Source organism: Cherax quadricarinatus, chromosome 6 (genome assembly GCF_038502225.1).
Source record: "Cherax quadricarinatus isolate ZL_2023a chromosome 6, ASM3850222v1, whole genome shotgun sequence".
NCBI lineage: Eukaryota > Metazoa > Arthropoda > Malacostraca > Decapoda > Parastacidae > Cherax > Cherax quadricarinatus.
In genome coordinates, this window is record NC_091297.1 from 2,551,771 (window position 1) to 2,570,422 (window position 18,652).

Below are 18,652 nucleotides of genomic sequence, written 5' to 3' on the forward strand. Positions count from 1 at the left end.
CTCAAAATATTCCCTCCATCTTCCCAATACCTCTAACTCTCCATTTAATAACTCTCCTCTCCTATTTTTAACTGACAAATCCATTTGTTCTCTAGGCTTTCTTAACTTGTTAATCTCATTCCAAAACTTTTTCTTATTTTCAACAAAATTTGTTGATAACATCTCACCCACTCTCTCATTTGCTCTCTTTTTACATTGCTTCACCACTCTCTTAACCTCTCTCTTTTTCTCCATATACTCTTCCCTCCTTGCATCACTTCTACTTTGTAAAAACTTCTCATATGCTAACTTTTTCTCCCTTACTACTCTCTTTACATCATCATTCCACCAATCGCTCCTCTTCCCTCCCGCACCCACTTTCCTGTAACCACAAACTTCTGCTGAACACTCTAACACTACATTTTTAAACCTACCCCATACCTCTTCGACCCCATTGCCTATGCTCTCATTAGCCCATCTATCCTCCAATAGCTGTTTATATCTTACCCTAACTGCCTCCTCTTTTAGTTTATAAACCTTCACCTCTCTCTTCCCTGATGCTTCTATTCTCCTTGTATCCCATCTACCTTTTACTCTCAGTGTAGCTACAACTAGAAAGTGATCTGATATATCTGTGGCCCCTCTATAAACATGTACATCCTGAAGTCTACTCAACAGTCTTTTATCTACCAATACATAATCCAACAAACTACTGTCATTTCGCCCTACATCATATCGTGTATACTTATTTATCCTCTTTTTCTTAAAATATGTATTACCTATAACTAAACCCCTTTCTATACAAAGTTCAATCAAAGGGCTCCCATTATCATTTACACCTGGCACCCCAAACTTACCTACCACACCCTCTCTAAAAGTTTCTCCTACTTTAGCATTCAAGTCCCCTACCACAATTACTCTCTCACTTGGTTCAAAGGCTCCTATACATTCACTTAACATCTCCCAAAATCTCTCTCTCTCTCCTCTGCATTCCTCTCTTCTCCAGGTGCATACACGCTTATTATGACCCACTTCTCGCATCCAACCTTTACTTTAATCCACATAATTCTTGAATTTACACATTCATATTCTCTTTTCTCCTTCCATAACTGATCATTTAACATTACTGCTACCCCTTCCTTTGCTCTAACTCTCTCAGATACTCCAGATTTAATCCCATTTATTTCCCCCCACTGAAACTCTCCTACCCCCTTCAGCTTTGTTTCGCTTAGGGCCAGGACATCCAACTTCTTTTCATTCATAACATCAGCAATCATCTGTTTCTTGTCATCCGCACTACATCCACGCACATTTAAGCAACCCAGTTTTATAAAGTTTTTCTTCTTCTGTTTTTTAGTAATTGTATACAGGAGAAGGGGTTACTAGCCCATTGCTCCCGGCATTTTAGTCGCCTCATACGACACGCATGGCTTACGGAGGAAAGATTCTTTTCCACTTCCCCATGGACAATAGAAGAAATAAAAAAGAACAAGAGCTATTTAGAAAAAGGAGAAAAACCTAGATGTATGTATATATATATATGCATGTGCGTGTCTGTGAAGTGTGACCAAAGTGTAAGTAGGAGTAGCAAGATATCCCTGTTATCTTAGCGTGTTTATGAGACAGAAAAAGAAACCAGCAATCCTACCATCATGCAAAACAGTTACAGGTTTTTGTTTCACAGTCATCTGGCAGGACGGTAGTACTTCCCTGGGTGGTTGCTGTCTACCAACCTACTACCTATATATATATATAATATATACAGGAAGGCCCCACTTATACGGCGGGTTAGGTTCCAGGCTACCGCTGTAAAGCGGAAACCGCCGTAAAGTGGAACACCCTTTTTTTCCACTTATAAATGCATACAAACACTAGATAACAAGTTTACACTAACATATATTAAGTTAGCAATAGAACCAGGCATCAAAAAACAATAAAAAGGTACAATACACACATAGTGCACTCATTACTTACCTTAAAATATTTATAGTCTTAATCTAGGGTGAGACAAGTAGTATTTATTGTAAGAAATCAAGTGTGGTATGTATTGTAATAGCCAGGCTACATCACCAGGCCACCCCACCCACACATACTATTCTATGATATTTAAGCATCCCAGAGCGATAAAATGTATATACAGTTCACTCATTACTTACCTTAAAATATTTGTAGTCTTAATGTAGGGTCAGGAGTAAGTAAATGAGATAAAACGAATAAATGAGAGAGAGAAAGAATGAGTACATGAGAGGTGACAGGCCAGGCACAGAGTAAACAAACCAGGCTCCCACATCTTATATTTATGTTTATTTATTCTATTGTGGGGTGTATTTATCATCTTTTTATGTTATGTATCGTGTTTATTATATAATTTTGAAAAAAATATCATGGCTGGATTAATGAAAATGTGTATATTACCGTAATATACGACATTTAATGAGACTCGGTGACTATTGTTATTATCACCACTTGTGGAAGTCGTCTGCTACCACAGCTCACATTTATGTTTATTTATTCTACTGTGGGGTGTATTTATCTTATTTATATGTTATGCATCGTGTTTATTATATAATTTTGAAAAAAATATCATGGATGGATTAATGAAAATGTGTATATTACCGTAATATATGACATTTAATGAGACTCGGTGACTATTGTTATTATGGCGTCACTTGTGGAAGTCGTCTGCTCACATCTCACATTTATGTTTATTTATTCTACTGTGGGGTGTATTTATCTTATTTATATGTTATGCATCGTGTTTATTATATAATTTTGAAAAAAATATCATGGATGGATTAATGAAAATGTGTATATTACCGTAATATACGACATTTAATGAGACTCGGTGACTATTGTTATTATGGCGTCACTTGTGGAAGTCGTCTGCTCACATCTCACATTTATGTTTATTTATTCTACTGTGGGGTGTATTTATCTTATTTATATGTTATGCATCGTGTTTATTATATAATTTTGAAAAAAATATCATGGATGGATTAATGAAAATATGTATATTACCGTAATATACGACATTTAATGAGACTCGGTGACTATTGTTATTATGGCGTCACTTGTGGAAGTCGTCTGCTCACATCTCACATTTATGTTTATTTATTCTACTGTGGGGTGTATTTATCTTATTTATATGTTATGCATCGTGTTTATTATATAATTTTGAAAAAAATATCATGGATGGATTAATGAAAATGTGTATATTAACGTAATATACGACATTTAAATGACTTGATGTATGTAAGTTTATTTAGGTACAGGTATACATAAGTATAATTATCAGAGTATATATAAAATATGAAATAACTTTTAAAAACATTTGAAATTTTGGAGTTTCCAGACAAAATGGAGAGACTTAGTGCTTACTGAGCTCATGGAGAATGTAAACAAACAGGGTGGGGCACGGTGACCGTATTAGAAAGTCAGGTGGGGGGAGCCGTATAGTGAGTTTTGGTCATAATTTGAAATGTCCGTATTAGCGGAACGCCGTAAAGTGAAACGCCGTAAAGCGGGGCCTTCCTGTATATATATATATATATATATGTATATATATATATATATGTATATATATATATATATATATAATATATATATATATATATATTTTTTTATTATTATCACACCGGCCGATTCCCACCAAGGCAGGGTGGCCCGAAAAAGAAAAACTTTCACCATCATTCACTCCATCACTGTCTTGCCAGAAGGGTGCTTTACACTACAGTTTTTAAACTGCAACATTAACACCCCTCCTTCAGAGTGCAGGCACTGTACTTCCCATCTCCAGGACTCAAGTCCGGCCTGCCGGTTTCCCTGAATCCCTTCATAAATGTTACTTTGCTCACACTCCAACAGCACGTCAAGTATTAAAAACCATTTGTCTCCATTCACTCCTATCAAACACGCTCACGCATGCCTGCTGGAAGTCCAAGCCCCTCGCACACAAAACCTCCTTTACCCCCTCCCTCCAACCCTTCCTAGGCCGACCCCTACCCCGCCTTCCTTCCACTACAGACTGATACACTCTTGAAGTCATTCTGTTTCGCTCCATTCTCTCTACATGTCCGAACCACCTCAACAACCCTTCCTCAGCCCTCTGGACAACAGTTTTGGTAATCCCGCACCTCCTCCTAACTTCCAAACTACGAATTCTCTGCATTATATTCACACCACACATTGCCCTCAGACATGACATCTCCACTGCCTCCAGCCTTCTCCTCCCTGCAACATTCATCACCCACGCTTCACACCCATATAAGAGCGTTGGTAAAACTATACTCTCATACATTCCCCTCTTTGCCTCCAAGGACAAAGTTCTTTGTCTCCACAGACTCCTAAGTGCACCACTCACTCTTTTTCCCTCATCAATTCTATGATTCACCTCATCTTTCATAGACCCATCCGCTGACACGTCCACTCCCAAATATCTGAATACGTTCACCTCCTCCATACTCTCTCCCTCCAATCTGATATTCAATCTTTCATCACCTAATCTTTTTGTTATCCTCATAACCTTACTCTTTCCTGTATTCACCTTTAATTTTCTTCTTTTGCACACCCTACCAAATTCATCCACCAATCTCTGCAACTTCTCTTCAGAATCTCCCAAGAGCACAGTGTCATCAGCAAAGAGCAGCTGTGACAACTCCCACTTTGTGTGTGATTCTTTATCTTTTAACTCCACGCCTCTTGCCAAGACCCTCGCATTTACTTCTCTTACAACCCCATCTATAAATATATTAAACAACCACGGTGACATCACACATCCTTGTCTAAGGCCTACTTTTACTGGGAAAAAATTTCCCTCTTTCCTACATACTCTAACTTGAGCCTCACTATCCTCGTAAAAACTCTTCACTGCTTTCAGTAACCTACCTCCTACACCATACACTTGCAACATCTGCCACATTGCCCCCCTATCCACCCTGTCATACGCCTTTTCCAAATCCATAAATGCCACAAAGACCTCTTTAGCCTTATCTAAATACTGTTCACTTATATGTTTCACTGTAAACACCTGGTCCACACACCCCCTACCTTTCCTAAAGCCTCCTTGTTCATCTGCTATCCTATTCTCCGTCTTACTCTTAATTCTTTCAATTATAACTCTACCATACACTTTACCAGGTACACTCAACAGACTTATCCCCCTATAATTTTTGCACTCTCTTTTATCCCCTTTGCCTTTATACAAAGGAACTATGCATGCTCTCTGCCAATCCCTAGGTACCTTACCCTCTTCCATACATTTATTAAATAATTGCACCAACCACTCCAAAACTATATCCCCACCTGCTTTTAACATTTCTATCTTTATCCCATCAATCCCGGCTGCCTTACCCCCTTTCATTTTACCTACTGCCTCACGAACTTCCCCCACACTCACAACTGGCTCTTCCTCACTCCTACAAGATGTTATTCCTCCTTGCCCTATACACGAAATCACAGCTTCCCTATCTTCATCAACATTTAACAATTCCTCAAAATATTCCTTCCATCTTCCCAATACCTCTAACTCTCCATTTAATAACTCTCCTCTCCTATTTTTAACTGACAAATCCATTTGCTCTCTAGGCTTTCTTAACTTGTTAATCTCACTCCAAAACTTTTTCTTATTTTCAACAAAATTTGTTGATAACATCTCACCCACTCTCTCATTTGCTCTCTTTTTACATTGCTTCACCACTCTCTTAACTTCTCTCTTTTTCTCCATATACTCTTCCCTCCTTGCATCACTTCTACTTTGTAAAAACTTCTCATATGCTAACTTTTTCTCCCTTACTACTCTCTTTACATCATCATTCCACCAATCGCTCCTCTTCCCTCCTGCACCCACTTTCCTGTAACCACAAACTTCTGCTGAACACTCTAACACTACATTTTTAAACCTACCCCATACCTCTTCGACCCCATTGCCTATGCTCTCATTAGCCCATCTATCCTCCAATAGCTGTTTATATCTTACCCTAACTGCCTCCTCTTTTAGTTTATAAACCTTCACCTCTCTCTTCCCTGATGCTTCTATTCTCCTTGTATCCCATCTACCTTTTACTCTCAGTGTAGCTACAACTAGAAAGTGATCTGATATATCTGTGGCCCCTCTATAAACATGTACATCCTGAAGTCTACTCAACAGTCTTTTATCTACCAATACATAATCCAACAAACTACTGTCATTTCGCCCTACATCATATCGTGTATACTTATTTATCCTCTTTTTCTTAAAATATGTATTACCTATAACTAAACCCCTTTCTATACAAAGTTCAATCAAAGGGCTCCCATTATCATTTACACCTGGCACCCCAAACTTACCTACCACACCCTCTCTAAAAGTTTCTCCTACTTTAGCATTCAAGTCCCCTACCACAATTACTCTCTCACTTGGTTCAAAGGCTCCTATACATTCACTTAACATCTCCCAAAATCTCTCTCTCTCCTCTGCATTCCTCTCTTCTCCAGGTGCATACACGCTTATTATGACCCACTTCTCGCATCCAACCTTTACTTTAATCCACATAATTCTTGAATTTACACATTCATATTCTCTTTTCTCCTTCCATAACTGATCATTTAACATTACTGCTACCCCTTCCTTTGCTCTAACTCTCTCAGATACTCCAGATTTAATCCCATTTATTTCCCCCCACTGAAACTCTCCTACCCCCTTCAGCTTTGTTTCGCTTAGGGCCAGGACATCCAACTTCTTTTCATTCATAACATCAGCAATCATCTGTTTCTTGTCATCCGCACTACATCCACGCACATTTAAGCAACCCAGTTTTATAAAGTTTTTCTTCTTCTCTTTTTTAGTAATTGTATACAGGAGAAGGGGTTACTAGCCCATTGCTCCCGGCATTTTAGTCGCCTCATACGACACGCATGGCTTACGGAGGAAAGATTCTTTTCCACTTCCCCATGGACAATAGAAGAAATAAAAAAGAACAAGAGCTATTTAGAAAAAGGAGAAAAACCTAGATGTATGTATATATATATATGCATGTGCGTGTCTGTGAAGTGTGACCAACGTGTAAGTAGGAGTAGCAAGATATCCCTGTTATCTTAGCGTGTTTATGAGACAGAAAAAGAAACCAGCAATCCTACCATCATGCAAAACAGTTACAGGTTTTTGTTTCACAGTCATCTGGCAGGACGGTAGTACTTCCCTGGGTGGTTGCTGTCTACCAACCTACTACTACATACATATATATATACTACATATATATATATATATATATATATATATATATATATATATATATATATATATATATATATATATATATATATATATATATATATATATATATATATATATATATATATATTCTTTCTTTCAACACACCGGCCGTATCCCACCGAGGCAGGGTGGCCCAAAAGGAAAAACGAAAGTTTCTCCTTTTACATTTAGTAATATATACAGGAGAAGAGGTTACTAGCCCCTTGCTCCCGGCATTTTAGTCGCCTCTTACAACACGCATGGCTTACGGAGGAAGAATTCTGTTCCACTTCCCCATGGAGATAAGAGGAAATAAACAAGAATAAGAACTAGAAAGAAAATAGAAGAAAACCCAGAGGGGTGTGTATATATGTGCTTGTACATGTATGTGTAGTGTGACCTAAGTGTAAGTAGAAGTAGCAAGACGTACCTGAAATCTTGCATGTTCATGAGACAGAAAAAAGGACACCAGCAATCCTACCATCATGTAAAACAATTACAGGCTTTCGTTTTACACTCACTAGGCAGGACGGTAGTACCTCCCTGGGCGGTTGCTGTCTACCAACCTACTACCTATATATATATATATATATATATATATATATATATATATACATATATATATATATATATATATATACATATATATATATATATATATATATATATATATATATATATATATATATATATAAAATATCTGTTTGCCCAAGTTTGCTAAGAAGTTTTTTTTTTTTTTTTCATTTTCTACCATAAGTAATAATTACTTTATCTGATTTTCTCTTTTTCCCTTTTCTGATCAAAAGACATAGATCATAACCTCATAGTAGTTTAGATCACAAATTTTCACCAGGTTCGAAATGGCAAGAGAAGAGGCTGGGATGATGACTTCGTAATAAAGAGACAGTTCCCAGCTCTTATCCCAGCATTTGACCCTCGGCCAGGTCGCACTAATGTCAACCAAACGCAAGGTTAGTACTTCAGTATTTCCGTTGGAGTGTGGCCAAGGTAATAACATTTAGGAAGGGATTATGCTGGATTTGAATCCCGGTGGTTGGAAAGTCAGTGCCTGTGCAGCTAATGGAGGGGATGGGGATGTTGCGGTCAGGTGGCAGTTTGAAATGTTATGTCGGCACACCTCTAGCAAAGCAGCAGTTGAATGAGCAATGAATTTTTGTTTTTGTCACCCTACCTCGGTAGGAAATGGCAGTTGAGGTAGAAAAAAAAAAGAAGATATTCAGTGGGCTCTCATATAAGATAGGTATGTTCATGAACATGGTATCGTATGCAAAAATGTGCTATACAATTTGAAGAAAAACGTGGGAAAAATAGTTATGTTCATGGGTTTCCCAGTAATGCCAATTTTTTAAAATATATATTTTGTCAAAAATAATGTAGTTTTTGAGACAAAGAAGCTGCTTAACCCTTTGAGGGTGAAGACCCCCAATCTGAAAATTCCCCACAGGGTCCAAGAATTTAAAAAAAAAAAAATGATTATTTTCTCTTATGGAATGGTAGAGAATATTTTTCTGAAGGTAAAACAAAAAGTACAAAATTTGATAAAAGATTGATAAAATTAAGCTCTTGCGAATTTTGCTGTGTCAGCGATATTTATGCATCGGCAGTTTTGCCCACTTTGAGTCCTATTTTCGGTCAATTACATTGTTTCATTAGACCAAATTCTTAGCGATTTCGCTAGTATGTGTTCCATTTTATCTATTGAGCACAAGAAATTGCTCAGTCAGCTATTTCAACTACCCAATAAAGTAATTGGAAATTGGTAAGTTAGCCAATTTCATACAAATTTCAAAATACAGTGGTCCCTGCTTTTCGTAGTTTCCAGCAATTGTAAATTTCGCCAATCATAGGGGTATTTTCGTATAAACATGGACTCGCTTTTCATAGGTTGACTCGCGAGTCGTAGTTCGTCTGGGACGCGTACCCATGGCTTGAGCCAGGGCGGCAGCCAGTCTGGCATTGTTTACCAGTGACTTTAGGTCCCCTCACGTGCTCCAGCGAAATATTTCATAATATTCCATTTATTTTAGTGCTTGCAAGTACTAAATAAGCTACCATGGCTCCAAAGAAAGCTCCTAGTGCCAAGCCTGTGGTAAAGAAGGTGAGAAATACGATTGAATTTAAGAAAACCATCATTGAACAATGTGAAAGTGGTACAAGTGTGGCCGAACTGTCCAGGATGTATAAGAAACCCTACACAACCTTATGTTCCATAGTGGCCAAGAAAAAGGAAATCGAGGACGCTGTTGTTGCAAAGGGGGTAATTATGCTGACAAAAATGAGATCACCAGTACTCGAAGAGGTTGAGAAGTTATTATTGGTGTGGATAAATGAGAAACAATTAGCAGGAGATACTCTTATGACTTTGATTACAGTGGATCCCCGGATAACGATCAGCTCCCAACTCGACCAATTATGTAAGTTTATTTTTGTAAGTGCTTTTGTAGGTGTATTTTTAGGGGTCTGAAAAGGACTAATCTAATTCACAATATTTCTTATGGGAACAAATTTGGTCTATAACGGCACCCAAACAGACTTCTGGATTGAAATAATATCGTTATGCGGGGGTCCACTGTATTTGTGAAAAGGCTAGGCAGTTGCATGAAGATTTTGGTAAAGAAATTGCCTGCAAATAGTGGTGATGTGGGTGAATTTAAGGCCAGCAAAGGCTGGTTTAAGAGATTTAAGAACCATACTGGCATACACAGTGTGGTGAGGCATGGTGAGGCTGCCAGTTCGGACCACAAGGCGGCTGAAAAATATGTGCATGAATTCCAGGAGTACATAGAGGCTGAAGGACTGAAACCTGAACAAGTGTTCAATTGTGATGAAACAGGCCTCTTTTGGAAGAAAATGCCAAAGAGGACCTTCATTACACAAGAGGAAAAGGCAGTGCCAGGACACAAGCCTATGAAAGACAGGCTGACACTAACGTTCTGTGCTAATGCTAGTGGGGATTTCAAAGTGAAGCCATTACTAGTGTACCATTTTGAAAATCCCAGAGTGTTCAGGAAAAACAATGTTATGAAGAGTAAATTGTGTGTGTTTTGGAAATCTAATAGTAAGGCATGGGTCACGAGGGAAATTTTCGTTGAGTGGTTCAATGAAGTGTTTGGCCGTAGTGTGAAGGAGTATCTCCTGGAAAAGAAATTGAATCTCAAGTGCCTGCTAGTAATGGACAATGCACCTGCTCATCCTCCAAACTTGGATGACCTAATTTTCGAGAAGTTTGGGTTCATCACAGTAAAGTTCTTGCCCCCGGATACCACTCCTCTCCTCCAGCCCATGGACCAGCAGGTCATTGCAAACTTTAAAAAACTCTACACAAAAGCAGTGTTTCACAGGTGCTTGACTGTGACCACAGGCACTCACTTGACCCTAAGGGAATTTTGGAGAGAACACTTCAGCATCCTCCATTGCGTAACCCTTATAGGTATGGCTTGGGAGGGAGTGACTACCAGGACTTTGAACTCTGCCTGGAGAAAATTGTGGCCAGATTGTGTTGACAAGAGGGATTTTGAAGGGTTTGGGACTGACCCTGATGAGCCTATGTCTGTTGTAAAATCAATTGTGGCACTGGGGAGTTCCATGGGGTTGGATGTGAGTTTGGAGGATGTGGAAGAATTGGTGGAAGACCACAACGAAGAGCTCACCACTGAGGAGCTGCAAGAGCTTCAGCAGGAAGAGCAACACATTACAGCTCAGAATCTTGCTGCAGAGGAGGAGGAAGAGAGATGGAAGAAGGTGCCTTCTTCAGAAATTAAAGAGGTTTTTACTATGTGGGGTAAGGTGGAAAGCTTTATGGAGAAACATCACCCTAACAAGGTTGTTGCAAGCCAGGTTGGCAACATGTACAGTGACAAAGTCTTGGGCCATTTTAGGGAAGTGTTAAAGAGATGCCAGAAACAGAGCTCTCTCCACAGTTATTTTGCGAGACAGGACTCCAGTGACTCTCAAGGTGGTCCTAGTGGCATTAAGAAACAGAGAAGAGAAGCAACCCCAGAAAAGCAATTGGTACCTGAGGTGTTGCTGGAAGGGGATTCCCCTTCCAAACTATAAACAATCCACTCTCTCTCCTCCTCCAGTCTCCCATACACTAAGAAGAATCTCCAATAAAGGTAAGTGTTATACTGTTAATGTTTCATTCATTATTTCCCATTGTATTGTTTATGTACTACATGTATATTTCATGTAAAAAAATTTTTTTGTTTTAATACTTCTGGGTGTCAGGAACAGATTAATTGTATTTACATTATTTCTTATGGGGAAAATTGATTCGTAATTTGTAAATTTTGTTTATAGTAACGGCTCCAGGAATGGATTAATTACGAAAAACGAGGGACCACTGTATTCCAATTTCAAAATAGGACCCAGAATAAACACTGCAGACATTTCTGGCACAAAATAATGTTTCCTCTGTTTATTAATTTTGTTTCCTGGCTTCCACATGAATTCCATTTTTTTTTTATTAACATTAAGTATTTTTATTCACACCAAGGATTAGAAGAATTACTATAATACAGTATCAGTGCTTTCGTGAATGCACATTAGACCCACCAGCTGATGTGTACTGGATGCGTGATGTAATTTTTTACTCTTAAACATTGGCGAAAATTAAACATTTCCGCTACTTTGAGCTCAGTTTCAAGCCAATTTCAATACTAAAACCAATCAAAATCATCTCTATTTCTGTAATATATGCTCTATTCTATCAAATGAGACCAAGAAACCGCAAATACAGCTGTAAAAACCATACGAAAATGCACCGCAAAGTTGCCGTTTTAATCTAAAAACATTGTCGCAGTTTTTTTTTCTCATTATGCACTGCGTGCTGCAGGATTTGTTTTAAATGGTGCACACTTACCACATAGATACATTTTCTTATATCTAGGTCAAAGTTTACCACTCACAGCTTATCTGAGTGAGCTGAGCTCATGATGTAGTACTGCGGCTTGGACCCTGGCTTTGAAGCCATAGAACTACGGGGCAGACCCTCAGAGGGTTAACCCTTTCACTGTCGGTGACATATGGGTAGGACTTACAAGCCAGTGTTAGTGACATATTAATACGCCAAAATTCTAGCAGCTTGAAGTCTAGCGGGAGAAAGCCGGTAGATCTACCTGTGAGAGAATGGGTCTGCATGGTCAATGTAGTTTGGGTTCGTTTCTCTTCAGAAGAGTTTGCTACCAACTTCTGGCAACCATCCAGCTGTGGTGTTACCCTGTGACTATCGTTAGTGATACAACAGCTGTTGCTCTGTAAGGCTATTCCTGCAATTATTCTACGTGAGTGAATATGGTTTTGCCAAATTCTCTCCTTCAATTCATGATTACTGCTGAAATTTGTAATAAATGTTTCACCTATGAAGCATGCAAGTATTGTAGCTCTTCGAAAACATGTTTGTTGATTTGAGTATCAAACAGAGCACCAAAAATTTGAGCTTAACAAAGTTTGTCAGATTCTGAAGAGAGCTAACAACACTGGTGATTGTGGAGCGCTGTGTCAAGGAAGATGTTGAAGAATACATAAGACAGCACCTCACGATGACAAGGTTTTTATAAGAAATAGTGTGAAGGATCCCAAGAAAACCAGCAAAGATCTACAGAGAGAGATTTGACTTCAGCTGGCATATATGTTGATTGATTCTTCAACTGTTTGATGAAAGCTCCTTGAAGTTGGCAGAACTGCCAAAATGGTGGTAAAGAAACAATTGTTGACTGCTGCTATGAAGAAAAAAACAGCTGCGGTGAGCACTCAGTCATAAGGAATGATTGGCAGATGAATAAGTACAGTTCAGTGGTAGTGAGACAGAGCAAAGGCAAACCTCTTCAAAATGGACATATTCAACAAGCACCAAAGCACCCACCTAAGAAGTTGTTTTGGGGTAGTTTTACTGCTAAAGGCCCTGGATAGCTTGTTATTGTTTAGGGAACTATGAATAGTGACAAATGCAAGGCAATCTAGGCAACTCATTTGCTTCCCATTGTGGATAGACTTTCCTGATGGAGCAGGCATTTTCCAGCAGGATCTTTGTCCATGCCACATTTCCAGAAAAATACTCAAATTCTTCAAAGAGGAAGGGGGCTAAGGTCATCATATCTCTTAATAAATCAATTATCTGTCATATCATCGATGTGTATTTTTCAAATGAACATAAATTTTCCTAATGTCTTATTTTATCACTGTCTCAGTTAATATGCACACTACTGTATGTACGACACTGCCATAACATACAGGAGTGAAAGATATGGGAGGAAGTGCAAAATGAACCAAGTGAAAAGCAGGGGAACAGTGGGCACAATAAGAGAATGTTGTATCAACATCTGTGGCCCCAAACTATTCAACATCTTCCTAGATGATATCAGAAACACTGCCAGGACAAATGTAGAAGTCTTCAAGAGGAAACTGGACAAGTATCTTTGCCAGGTGTCAGGTCAACCAGGCCGTGATGGATATGTGAGCCAGCAGGCTGCCAGCAGCAACAGCCTGGTTGACCAGACATGCACCAGACTAGCCTGGTCCATGGCCAGGCTCTAGGAGTAGAAAAACCCCTGGAACTCATCAGAGGCATATTTATATAACCAAATCTTGTATAAAAATTTAGTTACAATAGGTCATCAGATAACGTGAAATCTTTTAACATGCTTTTGCTATAACATGGTTGCAAAATTGTGGCATGTTTTGGTGAATATGCTCTAGAAATCATTTTGCATGCTAGAGTTTTTTTTTTTTTTTTTAACAAGTCAGCCGTCTCCCACCGAGGCAGGGTGACCCAAAAAGAAAATACCTTCATCATCATTCAACACTTTTACCTCACTCACACATAATCACTGTTTTTGCTGAGGTGCTCAGAACACAACAGTTTAGAAGCAAATACGTATAAAGAAACACTAACGTATCCCTCCAAACTGCCAATATCCCGAACCCCTCCTTTAAAGTGCAGGCATTGTACTTCCCATTTCCAGGACTCGAGTCCGGCTATATAAAAATAACCGGTTTCCCTGAATCCCTTCACTAAATATTATCCTGCTCACACTCCAACAGATCGTCAGGTCCCAAATACCATTTGTCTCCATTCACTCCTATCGAACACACTCGTGCACACCTGCTGGAAGTCCAAGCCCCTCGCCCACAAAACCTCCCTTACCCCTTCCTTCCAACCTTTTCCAGGAGGACCCCTACCCCACCTTCCTTTCCCTACAGATTTACACGCTCTCCATGTCATTCTACTTTGATCCATTCTCTCTAAATGACCAAACTACCTCAACAACCCCTCTTCAGCCCTCTGATTAATACTTTTATTAACTCCACACCTTGTCCTAATTTCCACACTCTGAATTTTCTGCATAATATTTACACCACACATTGCCCTTAGACAGGACATCTCCACTGCCTCCAACCGTCTCCTCGCTGCAGCATTTACAAGCCAAGCTTCACACCCATATAAGAGTGTTGGTACTACTATACTTTCATACATTCCCTTCTTTGCCTCCATAGATAACAAAAAAGCATTTTGTAGAGAATAACTACGTATAGTTTTACATGCAGAAAAGGGATGATGAAATTCGAGGGTTCACAGTACTAGTGACAAAGACTTAATAACTAATATTATGCAATATACACATGGCATGTTTCAGGATAGTCAAATTTATAATGTTTAACTCTATTTTTAGATTTGGAGATTACAGCCCCTGGTACAGAAGAGCATTTATGTGATACCCCTAGTGAAGTAGCAAGTGGCCCTCGACTTAGTTTAACCCTGCGTGGTCCTAACCTCCCTGGGATTCCTGAAGTTGAAATACCAATAACAAAGAAAACCTCGACAATCTTTGCTGCCGTCCAGACTTTGGTTCATGCTGCCAACTTTCCTTCCCGACAAGAAAGATTGCGACGAATATGGGAGCCTACATACACGTAAGACTACACTTGGCATTATATAGTTCATATTATTAATGGAAGCCTCCAGTATCAATGGAAGATTACAAACATTTAACAAATAACCCACATTTTAGGGGGAAAACTTTAGGCAGTTTTGTTCTGTCCTGGTTTGTTTTCAAGCAGGAACTGGGTAAGAAAATGGGGAGAAAGTTAAAGGCCTGGTCTGGTGTCAAAAATTCTGTAAAACTGGTCAGAAGCAGTACTAGCAGTTAGCCTGCAAACATACTTGTAGGGTAGGGCAGTAAATTAAACCCATAACAGTGTTCATCTATTATCCAGTACATACTTTGATTAGAGATTTCATAAGTACAGCGGTACCTCGGGATACGAACTTAATTCGTTTGAGTGCCGATACCGAATGAATTTGTTCCCATAAGGAATAATGTAAATTAGATTAATTTATTTCAGACCCCCAAAAATACACTTACATAATTGTTTGAGTTTTGAGCTGTTCGTATCTCAAGGTACCACTGTATCTTAGAAAGTATGTGAAGCTCTTTAAAGAACTTTATGTATATTTTAACAATTTGCATTGTAGGTGTGTCAAAATTTCATGATGAAAAATAGCACTTGTTATTTGAAAAATACATTTCTTCATAATTGGATCCCTGCATGACCCAACTGGAATGTCATACCTCATTTACTTGTGAAACTCAGTTTGCCACCAAAACATAGAAGCTGTCTGGTGAGGTGGCAGAAACCATGCACTGCTTAGTCTTTACCTAATTAGGAAGCCTCTCCTCACTTAGTGACGTATTCGTTTACCGATGACTCAGACTTACGATGGGCTCTGACCAGTATGCTTAGCTAAATAATGTATATTAGAGCTGATTTCCTCTATATATACAGTATACAGTACACTACTGTATAAACATTTTAAAATATACTAAAAATGTTATAAATGGTGCAAGGGTGACAGTAAAGCAATATCGAAGATGGTTGACATAAACCCACTACCATTATAGTATGCTCCTCATTTAGCAATGAATTCGTTTATCAGCATGGTATTAGGAACAGAACACCATTGTTAAGTGAGGAGAGGCTGTACTCTTTTTCACTCAAAACTTGTTATTCTGCAATGGAAAATTTGGGGAGGGAGAAGCTCCTGGAACTGTACCACCAGTGGCAGCTGCTTAATGATGGCAGAATTACTGGTGGTCTAGCTGCATACATTGCTGTTCTCCATTGGATGTGTGGAGTACAACAGTTTGTTGGGTAGACATCTGCCAACACCATACAAAGCATAATGTAGTGAAGGTAGAGGTGAGTACTGTGGTGAGGGCTCTTTCAGGCCAGGGTTATATCTGCTTCAGCCTTGATCAGGCACTGAGTGCAGTTGCCTCCGGCTCCTCTAACTCTCACCATTCATTGTAATTATTAATTAAGTCTGTAGGTTTTGGCCACACAAACATGAGCCCTCCACACTTGCATAAAATGAGTAGGGAATTAAAAACAAGCACAGAAATTAATAAATAAAATATTTAATTAAAATATAAATGTGGTGAACTTTCTTTAAAACAGGCTTGTATATGGAGAGGCAAGAGAAGATGAGAGTTCTGAAGGAGAATTTTCTAGTGTTCAGCTACTTAATCGTCGTAATTCCCGAACAAATATTTTGACTGAGGCATCTGGCAGTTCAGCCTTGCCTACCAGTACCTTGACAACGGGTGATCCATCTGTTGAAGATGTGTTGCAACTCCTACGACAATTGTATATATTAGCTCATGAAGATAAAGGTTAGTTTCTGTGTTTCCTATAATTCTTTTAATTTATAATTTTTGAGGAAGTGTTTCAAATATTCCCCTCAAAAGTCTTGAAATTGTCTGTATAGGGTGTATCATTTGGGAACCTTTAATAATGTTTATGTACTGTATTGCTATTTATTTCATGGAATATTGTTTTTATTTTATTACAGATAAATCTGGTCTAGTTGTAGATGCATTTGGGGTTCGTCGTGATGAGTTTGAATCTAAAAAAGTCGGTAACAAACTAGTCCAACAGGTGAGCATAAAACCATGTATAGTACTCTAGAAAATATTTGTGGAGGTCATATTGGGCTTTTGACATTCAAAATGTTGAGATAATAGAAGGATGTTAGGAAAGATTGTACATTTATTATCTGGCTAGGGACAGGAAGAGAGTATGATAAGGATGATAAATTGTTGTAACACTCAGACTGATAGATTGTGATGCCTAAATTGCATTTACTTTGAGTAAATTATGATAGCTCTCAGACTGATATGGCATATTAATAATTTTTTTTTTTTTTCCAACAAGTCGGCCGTCTCCCACCGAGGCAGGGTGACCCAAAAAAGAAAGAAAATCCCCAAAAAGAAAATACTTTCATCATCATTCAACACTTTCACCACACTCACACATTATCACTGTTTTTGCAGAGGTGCTCAGAATACAACAGTTTAGAAGCATATACATATAAAGATACACAACATATCCCTCCAAACTGCCAATATCCCAAACCCCTCCTTTAAAGTGCAGGCATTGTACTTCCCATTTCCAGTACTGAAGTCCAGTTATATAAAATAACCGGTTTCCCTGACTCCCTTCACTAAATATTACCTTGCTCACACTCCAACAGCTTGTCAGGTCTCAAATACCATTTGTCTCCATTCACTCCTATCTAACTCGCTCACGCACGCTTGCTGGAAGTCCAAACCCCTCGCCCACAACACTTCCTTTACCCCCTCCCTCCAACCTTTTCGAAGACGACCCCTACCTCGCCTTCCTTCCCCTACAGATTTATATGCTCTCCATGTCATTCTGCTTTCATCCATTCTCTCTAAATGACCATACCACCTCTAACAAACCCTCTTCAGCCCTCTGACTAATACTTTTATTAACACATCTTCTCCTAATTTCCACACTCAGAATTTTCTGCATAATATTTACACCACACATTGCCCTTAGACAGGACATCTCCACTCCCTCCAACCACCTCCTCGCTGCAGCATTTACAAGCCAAGCTTCACACCCATATAAGAGTGTTGGTACTACTATACTTTCATACATTCCCTTCTTTGCCTCCATAGATAACATTTTTTGCCTCCACATATACCTCAATGCACCACTCACCTTTTTTCCTTCATCAATTTTATGATTAACCTCATTCTTCATAAATCCATCCGCTGACACGTCAACTCCCAAATATCTGAAAACATTCACTTCTTCCATACTCCTCCTCCACAATTTGATATCCAGTTTTTCTTTATCTAAATCATTTGATACTCTCATCACATTACTCTTTTCTATGTTCACTTTCAACTTTCTACCTTTACACACAGTTATGAATTATAAATTAAAGTTTGATCATTTATTGTGTCAAATGACATAGTCATTTCTGTGTACCTCTTGGTGCTTGTGAGAGTTTGTGAGTCAGTGTTTATAGTGGCAAGGGTCTGTGGGGTAAGATGGGATAAGAGTTTCATTTAATCATTGTAATTAAGGATAGTTACAAAATTCTTGTTCTAAGAT

At 38.7% G+C, this 18,652-nt stretch overlaps 1 protein-coding gene across 11 annotated transcripts in view; it reads left to right on the forward strand.

Moving 5' to 3' along the window:
• Ufd4 (ubiquitin fusion-degradation 4-like) overlaps nucleotides 1-18,652 on the forward strand; it is a 660,794-nt gene that overhangs the window by 596,698 nt on the left and 45,444 nt on the right. For 10 of the 11 annotated variants that reach the window (XM_070079782.1, XM_070079788.1, XM_070079746.1 and 7 more), the window contains 4 exons: nucleotides 8,043-8,178; nucleotides 14,899-15,139; nucleotides 16,685-16,899; nucleotides 17,079-17,164. In XM_070079782.1, coding sequence (XP_069935883.1) covers nucleotides 8,043-8,178; nucleotides 14,899-15,139; nucleotides 16,685-16,899; nucleotides 17,079-17,164 — 678 coding nt within the window. The remainder of the gene's footprint in view (nucleotides 1-8,042; nucleotides 8,179-14,898; nucleotides 15,140-16,684; nucleotides 16,900-17,078; nucleotides 17,165-18,652) is intronic. The other variant, XM_070079800.1, reaches the window with a different exon arrangement.